The sequence below is a fragment of the Ceratotherium simum genome, chromosome 23 (genome assembly GCF_057802395.1).
Source record: "Ceratotherium simum simum isolate JZ-2026a chromosome 23, ASM5780239v1, whole genome shotgun sequence".
Classification (NCBI taxonomy): Eukaryota; Metazoa; Chordata; class Mammalia; order Perissodactyla; family Rhinocerotidae; genus Ceratotherium; species Ceratotherium simum.
The window spans coordinates 17,487,061-17,501,563 of NC_141922.1; the positions used below are offsets into that span (position 1 = coordinate 17,487,061).

General features: G+C 36.4%; 1 protein-coding gene across 4 annotated transcripts in view; it reads left to right on the plus strand.

Annotated features, from left to right (window-relative positions):
* Positions 1–14,503, plus strand: part of TATDN1 (TatD DNase domain containing 1) — a 41,595-nt gene that overhangs the window by 26,330 nt on the left and 762 nt on the right. For 3 of the 4 annotated variants that reach the window (XM_004431082.2, XM_087447472.1, XM_014787978.2), the window contains exons 7-11: positions 454–539; positions 630–670; positions 2,963–3,039; positions 10,281–10,351; positions 11,381–11,507. In XM_004431082.2, coding sequence (XP_004431139.2) covers positions 454–539; positions 630–670; positions 2,963–3,039; positions 10,281–10,351; positions 11,381–11,507 — 402 coding nt within the window. Of the gene's footprint in view, positions 1–453; positions 540–629; positions 671–2,962; positions 3,040–10,280; positions 10,352–11,380; positions 11,508–14,503 lie in introns of those variants that run through there. The other variant, XR_015555963.1, reaches the window with a different exon arrangement.

A 14,503-nucleotide genomic window follows, 5' to 3' on the forward strand; every position in this document is an offset into this window, starting at 1 on the left:
AATAGGAAAAGAAAGAAAATTGTATGCTGAGGTTGCTAAAATTTATAGTAACTTTTATTACAGTATATTGTTATAATTTTTTTTGCTTTATTATTAGTTATTGTTGTTAATCTCTTACTGTGCTTAATTTATAAATTAAACTTTATCATAGGTATGTAGTATATAGGAAAAAACATAGTACATGTAGTGTTCGGTACTATCCGAGGTTTCAGGCACCCACGAGGGGTCTTGGAACATATCCTCTTCGGATAAGGGAGGACTACTGTATCTCTTTCAGGAAGTTGTGTGTTATAAAAGCCTTCAACTAAGCCTGATATGTTTTAAATGTGAATTCACTATTTCTGTTCTATAATTTCTAGAGAATAAAAGTCCTTTAACTAAAAAAAATCATTTGACAGTTATTTTTCTCATGCTAAAAAAAATTTTTAAGGAAATTTTTTTTGCACTGTGCAGATATTTTGAAAAACAGTTTGAACTGTCGGAACAAACAAAATTACCAATGTTTCTTCACTGTCGGAACTCACATGCTGAATTTTTGGGTGAGTTATAGCTAAAATCTCATTTAGAATTTAAGAATTTTGCAGAAGTCAAGCCATTTGCTAAAAGTTGTTTCTGTTTTTAATTCACAGACATAATGAACAGAAATAGAGATCGGTGTGTAGGTGGAGTGGTAAGCGTGAAGAGTTGTTTTCATGTATGATGCACAAAAGCGTCTTGGTTAAGGTTGGCCTCTAAAGTGACTCAGGTGTCAGCAATAAAGTTATTAAGGTTCTCCCTCTTATTTGAAGGGCATATAAATTTACTGTTGAATCTATGGGCCAGATACAGTACAAACAGAAATCATACTGTTTTAATTACAGTTAGTTTGTTGAAAGTACAAGAATGAGTACAGAATTCTGTTCACAAGAAAACCCGTGAACTTACTCCCACACATTTTAACGGTGTGCCTAATATTCTTTTTCTCAGCCTCTTCTATCAGCCATTCTTTAATGTTCTTCAATTTAAATTTGGAGCAAAATATAAACTAATTTTAATATTTTTAAATATTCTAACATTGATTTCAGGTTTGCCATCTTGATTTCTTGTCAACTGTATTCATTTACTATTATCACTCTGATTAGAGACTCAATTCTCCTTTCTGTAATTTGCTTCTGCTCTAAACATTTCTATATGATCATTTCCATCATTAGTCTTGAGACAGTTCCCATAAATATTATCTGCCTACTATTTAGCTCAGGTACCCATATTAATCTTTTTTGGATCATGGACTCCTTTGAAAATCTGCCTCAGAAAAATGCTCAAAAGGACAAATTTTCACATATAATTTTAGGAGAGACTCACTGGTCTCACATATAATTTTAGGAGAGACTCACTGGTCTCACACAGCAAAAGAGCTGTTATCCAGGTATATAAAATCACATAGTTATACTCTGCCAACTGGGGAAAGAGGAAATGGCACTGAGCACTTAGTGTATACCCACATTGCATTGCTTTGATGGTTTCATATATATTCTGTCAAGTTTTTAAAAGCCTCTGCTTCATGCTTCATACTACTAGTGATTGGCATGTTTTCTGCATTGCTGTGGTGTTCATATTACTGTGCACATTTCTATCTGTAGTTTACTGACCCTGTAATTTATTCCTTAGGAACTGTACTTGGGAATTGAGAGAGGCTTTCGTTAATGCCACTGGGATTACTGGTGGCGCTTACAACCTTCAGGCTCTCCCTCTCAGCCCATTTACTTTATTTCTAAATAAGAATTTACTTGGATGATTTTATAATAGTTTAAAAAAATTAACAGCAGTAATAACAAGTGTTTGATTTTTATCAAAAAAAGAGATTGCCAAATAAAGAATTAACTAATTTTCTGAAATGGTTTATGAAGTCATATTTAAAATTATTTTGATATTAATAGAGGCTCTGTTTTCTAGTCAGCTGGAAATAATGAGGGGAAGAATAAAACTTGGGGCAGCTATGTAACACAGTTTTCTTTATTTTTGAGAAACATGTTATCCATACTATTCATACTCTCTGGATGCTGTAGTAATGTGACATCACTTGTGAGGTGTGTTCAAAGGAGTGTTGTTACTTATTGTTTTGATTACATAAATACATTCAAAGTGTGAGGAACTATGTTCTAACCCCTGTATCCTTGAAGGACAGAAACACCATCTCAGTCCTTTTTGCCTGCTGAGCTGATATTATTGACTGTGTAACAATTTACATTTTTGTGTGTGAGGAAGATCGGCCCTGAGCTAACATCTGCCAGCCCTCCTCTTTTTTTTTTTTGCTGAGGAAGACTGGCCCTGGGCTAAGCTCCATGCCCATCTTCCTCCCCTTTATATGGGAGGCCGCCACAGCATGGCCTGACAAGCGGTGCGTCAGTGCGCACCCGGGATCCGAACTGGCGAACCCCGGGCCGCGGCAGTGGAGCGTGCGCACTCAACCGCTTGTGCCACTGGGCCGGCCCCAACAATTTACATTTTTTTAAAAGTGACCTTCTCTCAGTCTCTTTATGGATCTTCTTAGAACCTGCCTCTTAAAAGTCATTTCTCTTTTAGAAAAAAGGATACTTGAACAGAAAGTGGAACAACACTTTAAAATACATTTTAAATAATTTTCTAACATTTCTAACTTTTCATCATGCTTTCCTCTGGCTCCCTACTCCAGTCCGTCTTCTTGGAGGTCCTGCAGAAACACTGGTGCAGAGATACCAGCACAACCACCAAGAGAACTGCTAGGCAGCCATGTCCTTGTCATGTCAGTGGAGATGATGACAGGTTATAATTGTGAAATTCGATTTGAAAATAAAAATGGTAGGGGCCACCACATTTGAAACACTGTGGTCCAAAAATCCCTAATGCATCTATATTTTTGCTTAGAAAGTCATATTAATAATATTTAGAATTTTAAAGAAACAGTAATTATTATAATAATACAGTTATACCTGTGTGTCCTCAGGTGCATTCGTTTGATGGTACCAAGGAAGCAGCAGCTGCTTTGATTGACTTGGATCTCTATATAGGATTGAATGGTTGGTAGGTCTTTAAGTTGTTTTTTGTTTGTTTTTTTAGCTTTTATAGTAAACAGATTCCTTAAATTGTTTTACAGTGAATTGCTGATAAAGATTTAAATTTATTTTTATTACAGTTTGTGTTTTGCATTGTTCTTGGCCTGTGAATTTCAGTAATTATGTAAGAAATTAAACAGTACATTACTATTACAAGTTAAAGCTCCAAAGTTATAAACTACTACCCTGTGTTCCAATAGCGGAAAGTAATTTTGTTTTGAGATCAGCAGCTAGCTTTCTCTAGCAATGCAATTTATTCTCAGGTCATTTTATCCCTTTAAAACATACGTGTTCACAGCATTGTCTATACATCTACACAAGTGACGTCTGACCATCAGGGAAAGGTCACGCTGGGACATGATCATCTTAATGTATCTCTGTAGGCCGAGAAACTGGGGCTCAGAGACGTTAAGAAGCAGGTCTAAAGTAACTCAAGGTGTGAGAACCTGTGTCCTCTGGATCCCCACTCGGTGACCTTTCTGCTCTTATAGCACACCAGACCTCACACCCAGCACAGCCAGCCAGCACAGCTGGGTCCCTGGGCTCTTTTTCTTTCAGATAATTTGGTGAGCTTCCACCAGTGTCTTTTCTCAGGATGTCAATGTAGCTCACTAAATAAACTGCAAAATAGTAAGACTTGCTTTCCCTCTTTAGTGTTTCATTCCCTTAATATTACTACTTTTCTGATTACATTATTTTTTACTAAAATCTCCTTAAGAAAATAGAATCATGAAATTATTTGCTATAGAGTTCAGATTTATTTAAATGTCGTAGATGCTTCTTCCATATTTTAGATTAATGATTTAATTAATTTATAAATTAATATGGAAAGGAGTACATGCATAATGGATTAAAAAGTCAAGTAGTACTAAAAGAGGTATAAACGCTGTAAACGCTGTCTCCCCAACATGCCCTGTACCCTTAAGTCAACTTTTTCAAAGACAGCCACTTTTTTCTTACTGCCATATATCTAAATATTATGCATATGCTATTATCTCTTAATAATTTTATTTTATTTATTTTTCCCCCAAAGCCTCAGTAGATAGTTGTATGTCATAGCTGCACATCTGTCTAGTTGCTGTATGTGGGACGCAGCCTCAGCGTGGCCAGAGAAGTGGTGCGTCGGTGCGCCCGGGGTCTGGACCCGGGCCGCCAGTAGCGGAGCGCGTGCACTTAACCGCTAAGCCACGGGGCCGGCCCGCTATTATCTCTTAACTCATCTCTTTAATTGTCTGTTTTCATTAAGTTATATGAGCATTTTAGTTCTTATATCCAATAAGGCCCTCCCACCTCCATTATTTCCCCCACAGTCCTCTCTATGTAGTTATTTCAGAATTTTTGGTTATATGCATATTCAGCAGTGTTTTAATTATTATGTCTATGTAAATATTGTTGATTGCTGAACCATGTGGTGTACTACTTTTTTATTTTCCTGGAGTAACTTTCCTCATATTTTTATTTACTTGACTTTCTTCACAACTTGAACCTTCTCACACTTGCCAACAGCTCTGTAAAATGCCCTTATCTATTCTTCCACACGAGGAAGCCTGTCTGGATAGTCTGATAGTTCCATTAGTCCCTGACTCTTCCATCTTTCTGTTTCAGTTTGGACTAGTGTCTCTTCTGTGATAGAACTCCTATTTTTAGATCCCATGTATTCCATTTTGTTTTGATGGAACAGTGTTTGAAAATGAATTTATTCTTCTCTTCCTCTTGAAAGTTTACCTGGATAGTTAATGAAAGAGAAAAATAACACACTTCCACTTGATATTTTTTCTAGGCATAAAATTCTAGATTAGAAATCATTTTCACTGAAAATTTACATTGTTCCATTTCTAGGTTCTGATGTTGAGGATAAGTCAATTGCTATTATAATTCCCAGTCCTTTCCCTGTGACCTACTTTTTTATCCCTGTAGAATATTTTAGTTCTTTATCTCTGGTATTACCAAACTTCACAAAGGTGTTTTGATGGTTTTTCTGTTGTTCAGAATTTGTGCATTCTGTACTGGCCCCTTCCAGCTAGAGGCTCATCTTTGTCAATCCTGGGAAATTTTCTCGATTTTTTTTCTATTTCTTTGGACCTCCCAGCCTGATACTCTGATCTCATTTTTTTATTCTACAATTTCTATTTTTTTCTATTTTCAAAAAGTGCTGGGCCGGCCCCATGGCTTAGCGCTTAAGTGCGTGCGCTCCGCTGCTGGCGGCCCGGGTTCGGATCCCGGGCGCGCACCGACACACTGCTTCTCCGGCCATGCTGAGGCCGCGTCCCACATACAGCAACTAGAAGGACGTGCAGCTATGACATACAACTATCTACTGGGGCTTTGGGGGAAAAAAATAAATAAATAAAATTATTTAAAAAAAAAAAAGTGCTTTATTTTTCAACCTTTTTAATGAAAATTTCTTGAGTTTTTGTTTTCAATCTCTGAAAGCTCTCTTCTATTTTTTTCTACCATTATCTTGTTTGGCAGATGTGGCATCATCTCTCTAAAGATATGCATTAGTAGTTTTTTAAAGTTATTTTCTATTTGCTATGTAATGCTTTTATTTCCTCTGAATTCCTTTTTCCTCTTTGTTTTGGTCTCTATGTGATAGAAGCTTTCTTCAAATGTCAGGCAATTTTTCGCTTTACATTTAAAAAGTTGAGAAGAAAAGCTCTTTGGAAGCTCTGTGGGGAGACAGCCCATCAACCGGCAGCCCACACACGACCGACCGACTGGGGATTCCTAAATGTCAGCTTGCTGAGATCTTCCTCTGGGTTGGTTCAGTTTCTCCAGAGAGGGATCCTATCCTCTGGTCCCTGCTGGAAAAATGTGCTGGGGATTCATAAATGTACCTGTGTTCTGGAGCAGGGTAGGGTTGGAGAGAGGATCTCACCCTTCAGTAAGCTCGCTCACCGGGGATGGGGGCAGAAGTAGTCATCTCCGCACTAATTCACTGGAAAGTAACCCGCGAGTCCCATCTTCTCTTACTCCGCCTTCCAAACAGTCCCTGTTTCAGTCCCCTGCCTTCTCTCAGCTGTGAACAGGTTTGCTTGTCTTCAGTATCTCTCTCTGTAGGCACATAGCACTCAAGTCACTTAGCACATAAACATAGATCATTTATCATTTCTCCATGCACTTTCTGCTTTATATTTTGGATTAGGGGTTAGAAATGTCTCCTAGTTTCATCAAAAAATGCTATTTCTTTTTTTCCTTCTTATATTGGGATGATTTTCAAGAGAAGGGAGTAGAAGGCCTTTGTTTCACCAACTTGAACCATAAGTCTATCTTAGAGATGATCTTGAGTTTATAAAGACTTGGATTTAAGCTAATCACATGAGTTTTTTTCCTCCTGCATTAACTCGGAAGTATTTAATCAAAGTCAATATTTCTATCCTTATTTTGAAATTCGATTTACTGTCATCTTGACCTGAGTCTGAGGTATGGTAATTTAATCTATTCATACTTTGCATGATATAAAGTCTTTGGTTTCCAAAGATTAAATTAGAACTTTTTCCCCCAAGAAAATGGGAAAGTTTCAGATTTGACTATAGCATCATATAGTTGCTCTTCCTTAAATGGGAAACCTTATTAAATAGAGATACTGGCTTTGATTAAAAATATTTCTTTTGGTAGTATATATTTCTGTATATAGATCAGTTTTTAGAAGCATGGAATACATGTAGGAAAAGACTAAGTCAATCAGACATGATTTCATGAGATTAAAAATATGCAAATAATTTGATAATTTGGTGAAGTTTTAAATTTAGTATCCATATCAAGCATATCAGTGTATTTTAGAAAATATTCATATTGACCAATTATTAAGCTGGCTGACAATAAGAATTTTGGTTTTTTTAGAGACCACTAATAAAAAGGCTGGTACTTATGGCAAACTAGACATATATTTCCCTCCTATCTCTCTTAAAATCCTACTAAAATAAAATCATAGATATTTAAAAAAGAAAACCTATAAAAGCAAAGAAAAAAGGCCAGAGTTTTACTAATGGAGAAATGTTCTATAGATTTCTGGAAGACGGGTGAACTGGAAGAGAAAGCTTAGACTATTCCATGAAAGTGCCTCAGAGGAGATGGGAGCAGATTTAGCAGACAGAATCCCAGAGAGGCTTTGTGCTTAGATTTAGTGAGAAATAGGACCAAAACAGGGTGATTGGAAGGCCTATACAGGCATGCGCTACATAATATTGCGATCAACGACAGGCTGTGTATAAGACGGTGGTGCTATAAGATTAGTACCGTATCGCCTAGGTGTGTAGTAGGCTACGCCATCTAGGTTTGTGTAAGCACACCCTATGATGTTCCTACAACAATGAGATTGCCTAATGACGCATTTCTCAGAATTTATCCCTGTCGTTAGCCATATAGAGATATCATTCCCCATTCCACTGCCATGCAGATTACAGAAGCAGCAAGCATTTATACTCAAGGGGAAAATATTTTTTTCTCAAGAAAACTGAACAAACTGTATAGTGAGGGCCAAGACTTGGAATGCTTATGTTGATTCCAGAGGAAAGCATTTAGAGAACCAGCAGCCCAACAATTAGCTCTCTACCCTCTCACCCTTAAAGGAAGTTGCAGGTTCGGTCCTGGCCTGTCCCATAAGGAGCTCCCAGGAAGAATCCCCACTCAGAGAACTGGCAGTAAAATAGTTCTGTTTACACAAAAGCAGAGGGAACCCAACACTGGCAACCCAAGCCTCCTTAAATATAAATTGATAACCAAGGACTACCAGATAAATGAGGTGAACCAGCAGAAAGAAAAAGACCAAGATAAACAGAAAAATTAACACCAGAAGAAACACTTAATTTAGGGAAAAGATCTTTAAAAGACCTGATATAGTGAGGTTTGAGATGTTACATCCACAAAATATGAACAGAATGATGTAAGAAAAAGAACATAAACAAGTAAGAGATCCTTAAGGATTAAAAATGAATGTTGGTGTTAATAGCACAATTAGAGGAAGCTAGGAAATCAACACATTCAACAGAAAGATACATGTTTTACCTCTACAATCTACCACTATTAGGAAATAGTAGACATAGGGATTTTCTCTTTGTACAAGTATTCTAGCTAATAAATAAAGGGCTAATAGAATTGTAAGAATTATAATATCAACATTTTGCAACTCCTGGTGAACTAACAGATCTAGGCATTGGGCAGCCACTGGCTGCCTTACATCACAAAAATACAACCTGATATTATGTGCCTCTAGATAGAGCAGACCACACTACCTGTGAAAGTCTTGCCAAAAAAAAAAGAATTCAACCTGGAATCTGATCAAGACTCAAGATGGTACGCTAGATGTCCTATAAGAAACACTGAGGACAGAGGAGCCTGTTCAACTGCAACACAGAGATGAAATCAAGAGGGGGAAACTCTTCAGAGCAAACTACTGGGTTTCTTCAACAACTAAATTTTAGGCGGCAAACAACTGGGTTTCTTCAACAAATTTTAAGGGGGAAAAAGAGATGCAGGAGAACTTAGTAGGTTAAGAGATTTAGAATACTGACCGGTTGCAATGTGTGGCCCTCATTTGGATCCTAAGTCAAACAAACTTAATAAGACAATTTGAATACGGGATATATTACGATAAAAGACTTGGGTTTTTCTCAGACATGATAATAGTATTGTGGTTACATTTTTTTAAAAGATGTTTACACTCAGAGAGATACATACTGAAATATTTTCTGAAATAAATGCTGAAATGTTGACACTATACAACATTTGAATTTCCTTCAAGCTAATACAGGAGAGGGTGGGAATACGTGGATGGGGCAGGATCTTCCAGGAATTAATAACTGATGGGGCTGGATAATGAATACATGGGGGTTCTGTATTATTCTAGTTTTACATCTGTTTGAACCTCTCCATAATAAAAAGTTGTAACATGCTGAAATTAAAAATGCAATATAAGGACAGTATTAGTCATAATCACATTATATAGCAAACTATCCCAAAACTCAGTGGCATATTACAGTAAGCGTTTTTTTCATACTCATGGGTCTCTGGGTCAGCGGGGGTCTGATAGAAGCTGAGCCATCTACCACAGGCTACATGTTGGGTTCAGATCTGCGCCATGTGTTTCAATTCTGGGTACCCAGGCTGAAGAGGTGACAGCTACTTAATGCATGCTACTGAGATCACAGGAGTGCCATCCAAATCACAAAGTGCATTTCAAGCCTCTGGCCATATTATCCCATTTGTTAAAGCAAGTCTTGAGGCCATGGCCAGAGTCAAGTTCCTTCCTACTAAGAAACCATGGCAAGGGTGCAGATACATAATTCTATGAAGGAGACTGAAGAATTGGGATGAATAATCCAGTGTCTCAGGGTCTGAAAATGAAAGTTAAGGAAATGAAAGTTAATCTCCCAGAAAATGACGTATGAAAGAAACAGCCAAGCAGACAGTTCAGGAGTCCTAAAATTGACTAATAAAAATCCCAGAAAGAGAGGAGAGAGCAAAATGAAAGAAGAAAATTGCTTTTTTTCCATAATGTTTTCCCAGAGTTGGGAGGGGGAGGTTTAAATCGGAAGGTTCCAGCTACCTAAATGGATGAAAAAAGTCTTATGCCCAGACAGATCATCAAGTTTCAGAATGTCACGAGTAATGGAAGATCCTAAAAGTTTCCAGATGCGGGTGAAAGAGCGCCTAAAAAGAAATGAGAATCAAACTGGTGTCTCCTAACCAGCTTTTCAGTTTCATTTCCCCGTTAAATACACATAGTTCTAACAGTGATCAGGACTGTCATCCTTTGTGAAGATGCTATTTCTGATTAGTGAAACATGAACTTTGATTCCTTCAAACCAGTGAATCCCTGTGTATTTGGCCCATAAAGGAATTGGTCATACCTTCAAACTCAGCCTTAGGAGCCCCTCTAAGTTATGCAAATTACCCAGAGAAGCAAATAAATTCTTTAAAAAAGTTCTTTTACTTAGACTGATACAGTAAGTTACTGGACAGTCACCTGATAAGCACAAAAAAATGCATCCCCCTAAAGGCAGGATCTGGTTGGAATAGATCTTAATCTGGATTCTATAAGGATAGGAATGTACAAATACTTCCTAAAGTATACTGCCATTGTAGCCAACCAAAGTTTTGTTTGGGGATTTTAGTTTTGTAATCTGTTTTACACAAGTTTATAATATGAAAAAGAAGTTATTCTTCATTAAATGCACCTTTTTATTTCATATATATCTTTTTTTTAAGCTCACTGAAAACTGAGGCTAATTTGGAAGTTTTGAAGTCAATACCTAGTGAAAAATTAATGATTGAGACTGGTAAGTTCATGTTTTTAGAACTTTAATTTCCATATTAAATCATACTAAAAGAGCTAGAGCTAGAACAATATTTTATTTTAAAACAGCACACTCAACCTCAACAGTTAAACTTTTCAGAAAACTTTGGGAGTTGTTATCAATTGAGGGAAAAATATTTATACGAGCAATTTTTTCCATTTTAGAAGCTTGACTAAGCCTAAGCACTTAAAAATGGAATGTCAGAATATGTGGTAACTAAGGAGGTTGTTGTTATGGATATTTTATTAAACAAGGAGTCTTAACCAAGTATTTTACCTCAGAGTTTCAAAAACTATTCAGAATTTTTTTATACAATGTCTTCTTTGTAGTGGCTTAATTCTACAATACTTTTTAAATAAAGTGTAAAAATTCAAATTGTTTCAGTATAAGAATTTTAGAAATTAATCTCTTGCCTCTTAAAGTTAGAAACTAAAAATTGTACGTAAACCTTGAACTCAAGGCTCTCCTTATTCACATGGACTTTTTTAGTAAAGTCAAAATCGAGCCGTTCTGAAGAAGTCAGGTTTATTTCCTTGGGGAGTCATGAAAACTAAATGATCTTATTAGAAGTACAATGCTTGTAAAATGTGTAAGCTCTTATAATTCTTTATTAAATAGGTAAGTGAATAATCCCAGAATTCAAAACCACTGTTTCACATTCAGTAGGGGCAAACAGAAGTTTGTTTAACTTAAATGTTTTCATGTTACAATTGTATTTCTTTTAGCTTTAGGCCTTTTTTTTTTCCAAGCATGACATACACCAACAATAATGTTAGTGGGAAATAAAAGGAATACAAGTGAGTCTTATAAAGCACTGAATAATTTGTACAATTCAAGATTTTATCTTGTGCTTTTCTTAGAACTGTTTTCTATTGCTTTTTAGCATTTTTTAAGCTGAATCATGGCTTATATTTTAGAGGTTATATATTAGTTTGACAATGTTCATAAAAAAACTATAATTTAAAAAGGTAAACCTCTTAAGAGACTTCTCTTTTCTTTGCTTAACTCGAGATGCACCTTGGTGTGGAGTCAAAAGTACACATGCTGCTTCAAAATACATAAAAACTTCATTTCCTACCAAAAAGAAGTGGGAAAATGGGCACTGTTTGAAAGACAGAAATGAACCCTGCCATATAATGTGAGTATTTTGTTTTCATGGTCTTCAAAACATTAAAGTCAACCACCAAATACCATTTACAAAATGAAGTCAATGGACAGAATTCAAGTTCGGTGAAATCCAAATGAAGTTCAGATCAAAGACCACCATTTTAATGCAGTGATGTGGAGGAATTTGCACCTGAATTGCTCTGTCTCAGCTCCTCTTTTCATATTCTCTCAACCCAAAGTTTTATTACAGCAGAGAGAGCTTCATGTAACTTTGGTCTTTTGTCATTTTGTAGGAGAGGGAAAAGATCTTAAAGCTATCCATACATAGAATCACCTGACCTGGTTTAAGTTTTGTTCCCATGCAGCTTTCCTACTGATGGTTTTTATAGAAATGCAGTCTTAGCAGGAGACCTTCTTAGTGGTATCTGTGTTTTAAATGATTTGACAACCTTAATAAACCTAAGAAATAACGTTTCTTTAAGCCTCTGAACAAAAGGACAAGTTATAGAGAGAATTTCCTTTTTGAACCAGGAAAAAAAAGAAAGGCAGAACTTTATAGAATTTTATTTCCTTAAAAAACAGTAATTCATAATCATTTTTTGATTATAATATATAGTACATGGGAAAAGAGGGGCCATTACCCATTTAACTGTCAAGGAGCTGTAGAGCATATTACAACTTAAAGAAAAAGTCTGTTATATCATTTTAATGGGCACATCTTCCAACTTCTTTTGTTTGCAGATAATTTAAATCTAGACTGTATCGACCTAGTATGGTTTACCAGTTCAGGCAATTGGACATATTTATAACACATTCATAAAATTTAATATTGGATTGTTATTTTAGATTGTAATATAATTCCTTCCATATGTACCATCTTTTTTTTTTTTTTTTTTGTAGTTTTTAACTGGTAAGAGTATTAGGTAAGCCAGATATAAAATTCAGCAGGCAGGAAAGTGAAGAATTATTTCATAAAAATATATTGGAAAGATTTTCCTTTATTAACATGCTAGTGTTGGCAAAGACTTTAAAACCTGTAGGGTGAGGAATATATTTAAATTTTGGTTAGTAAAGAATCATTTGTAATTTTTATGAAATGTAGGTACTTGCAAATTTAGTTAGGAGACAATATTTCTGAATAATTCTTTGGAGATTTAAGAGGACACTAGACAATGAACTGGTATTTTTCCAGCAGCCAGCTTAGAAGAAGTAGATGCCAACAGTGTATCGGACTCAGTTTTCCATACTGCCTTAATGTTAAGTACAAGGATAGCTATTGACTTGAGCTACACATTTGCAAGACAAAATTGTAAGGTGTTTCTAAATGCAGACTATTAAGAACCAACAAGGCTTGAGTATCAACTGCAATCATGAAAACCAGTTCTGAATGGGCAGAGCTTGGGAAAATCAACATTTGCAAACTGAAAATTTTTAAACCACATTTCAAAAATACACATGCCTCTAGTCTAATGCTAATTAGTAATCAGCAAGTTAATCCCTAGTCATTTTTATCAAATTCCATCTATTAACAGTTTTATGTTTTAATTATCTTAGAGATCTTTCCTCCCTTTATTTTTTTTAAATGTTAACCCAATCTTTTTTGTTTTTTTAATAATTTGTTTATTTTTTTCCCCCAAAGCCCCAGTAGGTAGTTGTATGTCATAGCTGCACATCCTTCTAGTTGCTGTATGTGGGACGCGGCCTCAGCATGGCTGGAGAAGCGGCGCGTTGGTGCGCGCCCGGGATCTGAACCTGGGCCGCCAGCAGCGGAGCACGTGCACCCAACCACTAAGCCACAGGGCCGGCCCCTTTCCTCCCTTTTAGATTATAAATTTCTTGAAACACATTTTGGAGCTCCTGCCATATGTCAGGAAAGGTTCAAGTTACTGAAGTTACACAAAAGAATCAAGACAGTCCCCATGCTCATCCATCCACTAGATGAGTAGGTGCCTTGTGCCAGGCACTTTGGATAAATTAAACGAGTCAGACAAGGATCTCTGTCCTCCTGGAGCAAACTAGCAGATAAAAAGTGTAATCCAAGATGGTAGTGCTGTTATAGAGGTATGACTATCTGACCAGGACCATAGGACATAGCAACTGCCTGCCTTGAGGGGAAATAGAGAGCTTAACTTAGGTGACATTTCAACTGTTGATACAAAGTACAACTGTTACGCCAGACCAAGACGAACACCTTGAGCAAGGGCAGACTGCAGAAGGGCTTGGCTGCTCTGGGGGAACAATGAGTTTAGTGTGGCAGAAAGTAGGATACATGGGTGCTAAGTCTGGGAAGGTACAGTGAGGCCAGGTTGTAGGGGCTCTTGTATGCCAACCTTAGTAGTTTAGATTTTATCAGGACTGAAGATTTTAAATAGGAAAGTGGCAGTTTTTTTTTTAAAGCTGTATGGTTATCAATGTGGAGACAGGACTGAAGGGAGATGGGTGGTGGCAGGAATCATACTGATTTTGCATAGTATTATGCTTGTAAATTCCAATTCCAAGTAGTTAATAGAGGAAAACTCTGTAGTTTATTAAGAAAATTGGGTCTTCATTGTCAACTTACTAGATTTGCTTGTAGCCTATTTTGACTGTCAGATAAAATTTTGGATAGTCATTTCATGTAGTATATATATTAAGCAAGGCTTTTGTGTTACTGTTATAGAACAATAAAAAAATTCCAGTTAATCTCTAACCTCTGTCCCTGATTCCTTTAGGTGTTCATATTTAAGAAACCCATAAAGGGAACAAAAAGCTTAAGACAAAGAATATTTCAATGTTTAATTTTGACTTTAGAACTTTCTAATTCATGTATAAAAAATATTCTATCTATATATAATATTGCTAGAAAACACTGCTAATTATCATCATTCTAGGCAGAGAAACTGAAAGGTTGACACCTGGACTATTCTCTCTCTTGCAGGGAAAAAAGTACAGGAAGAGAAAGCCCCCCCCCCACCCCCCGCCCCCCGTAACCATACATTGTTCCAAGTAAATAACTTCTAACTTCCTCTGCTGTCACTGTGCTAATGA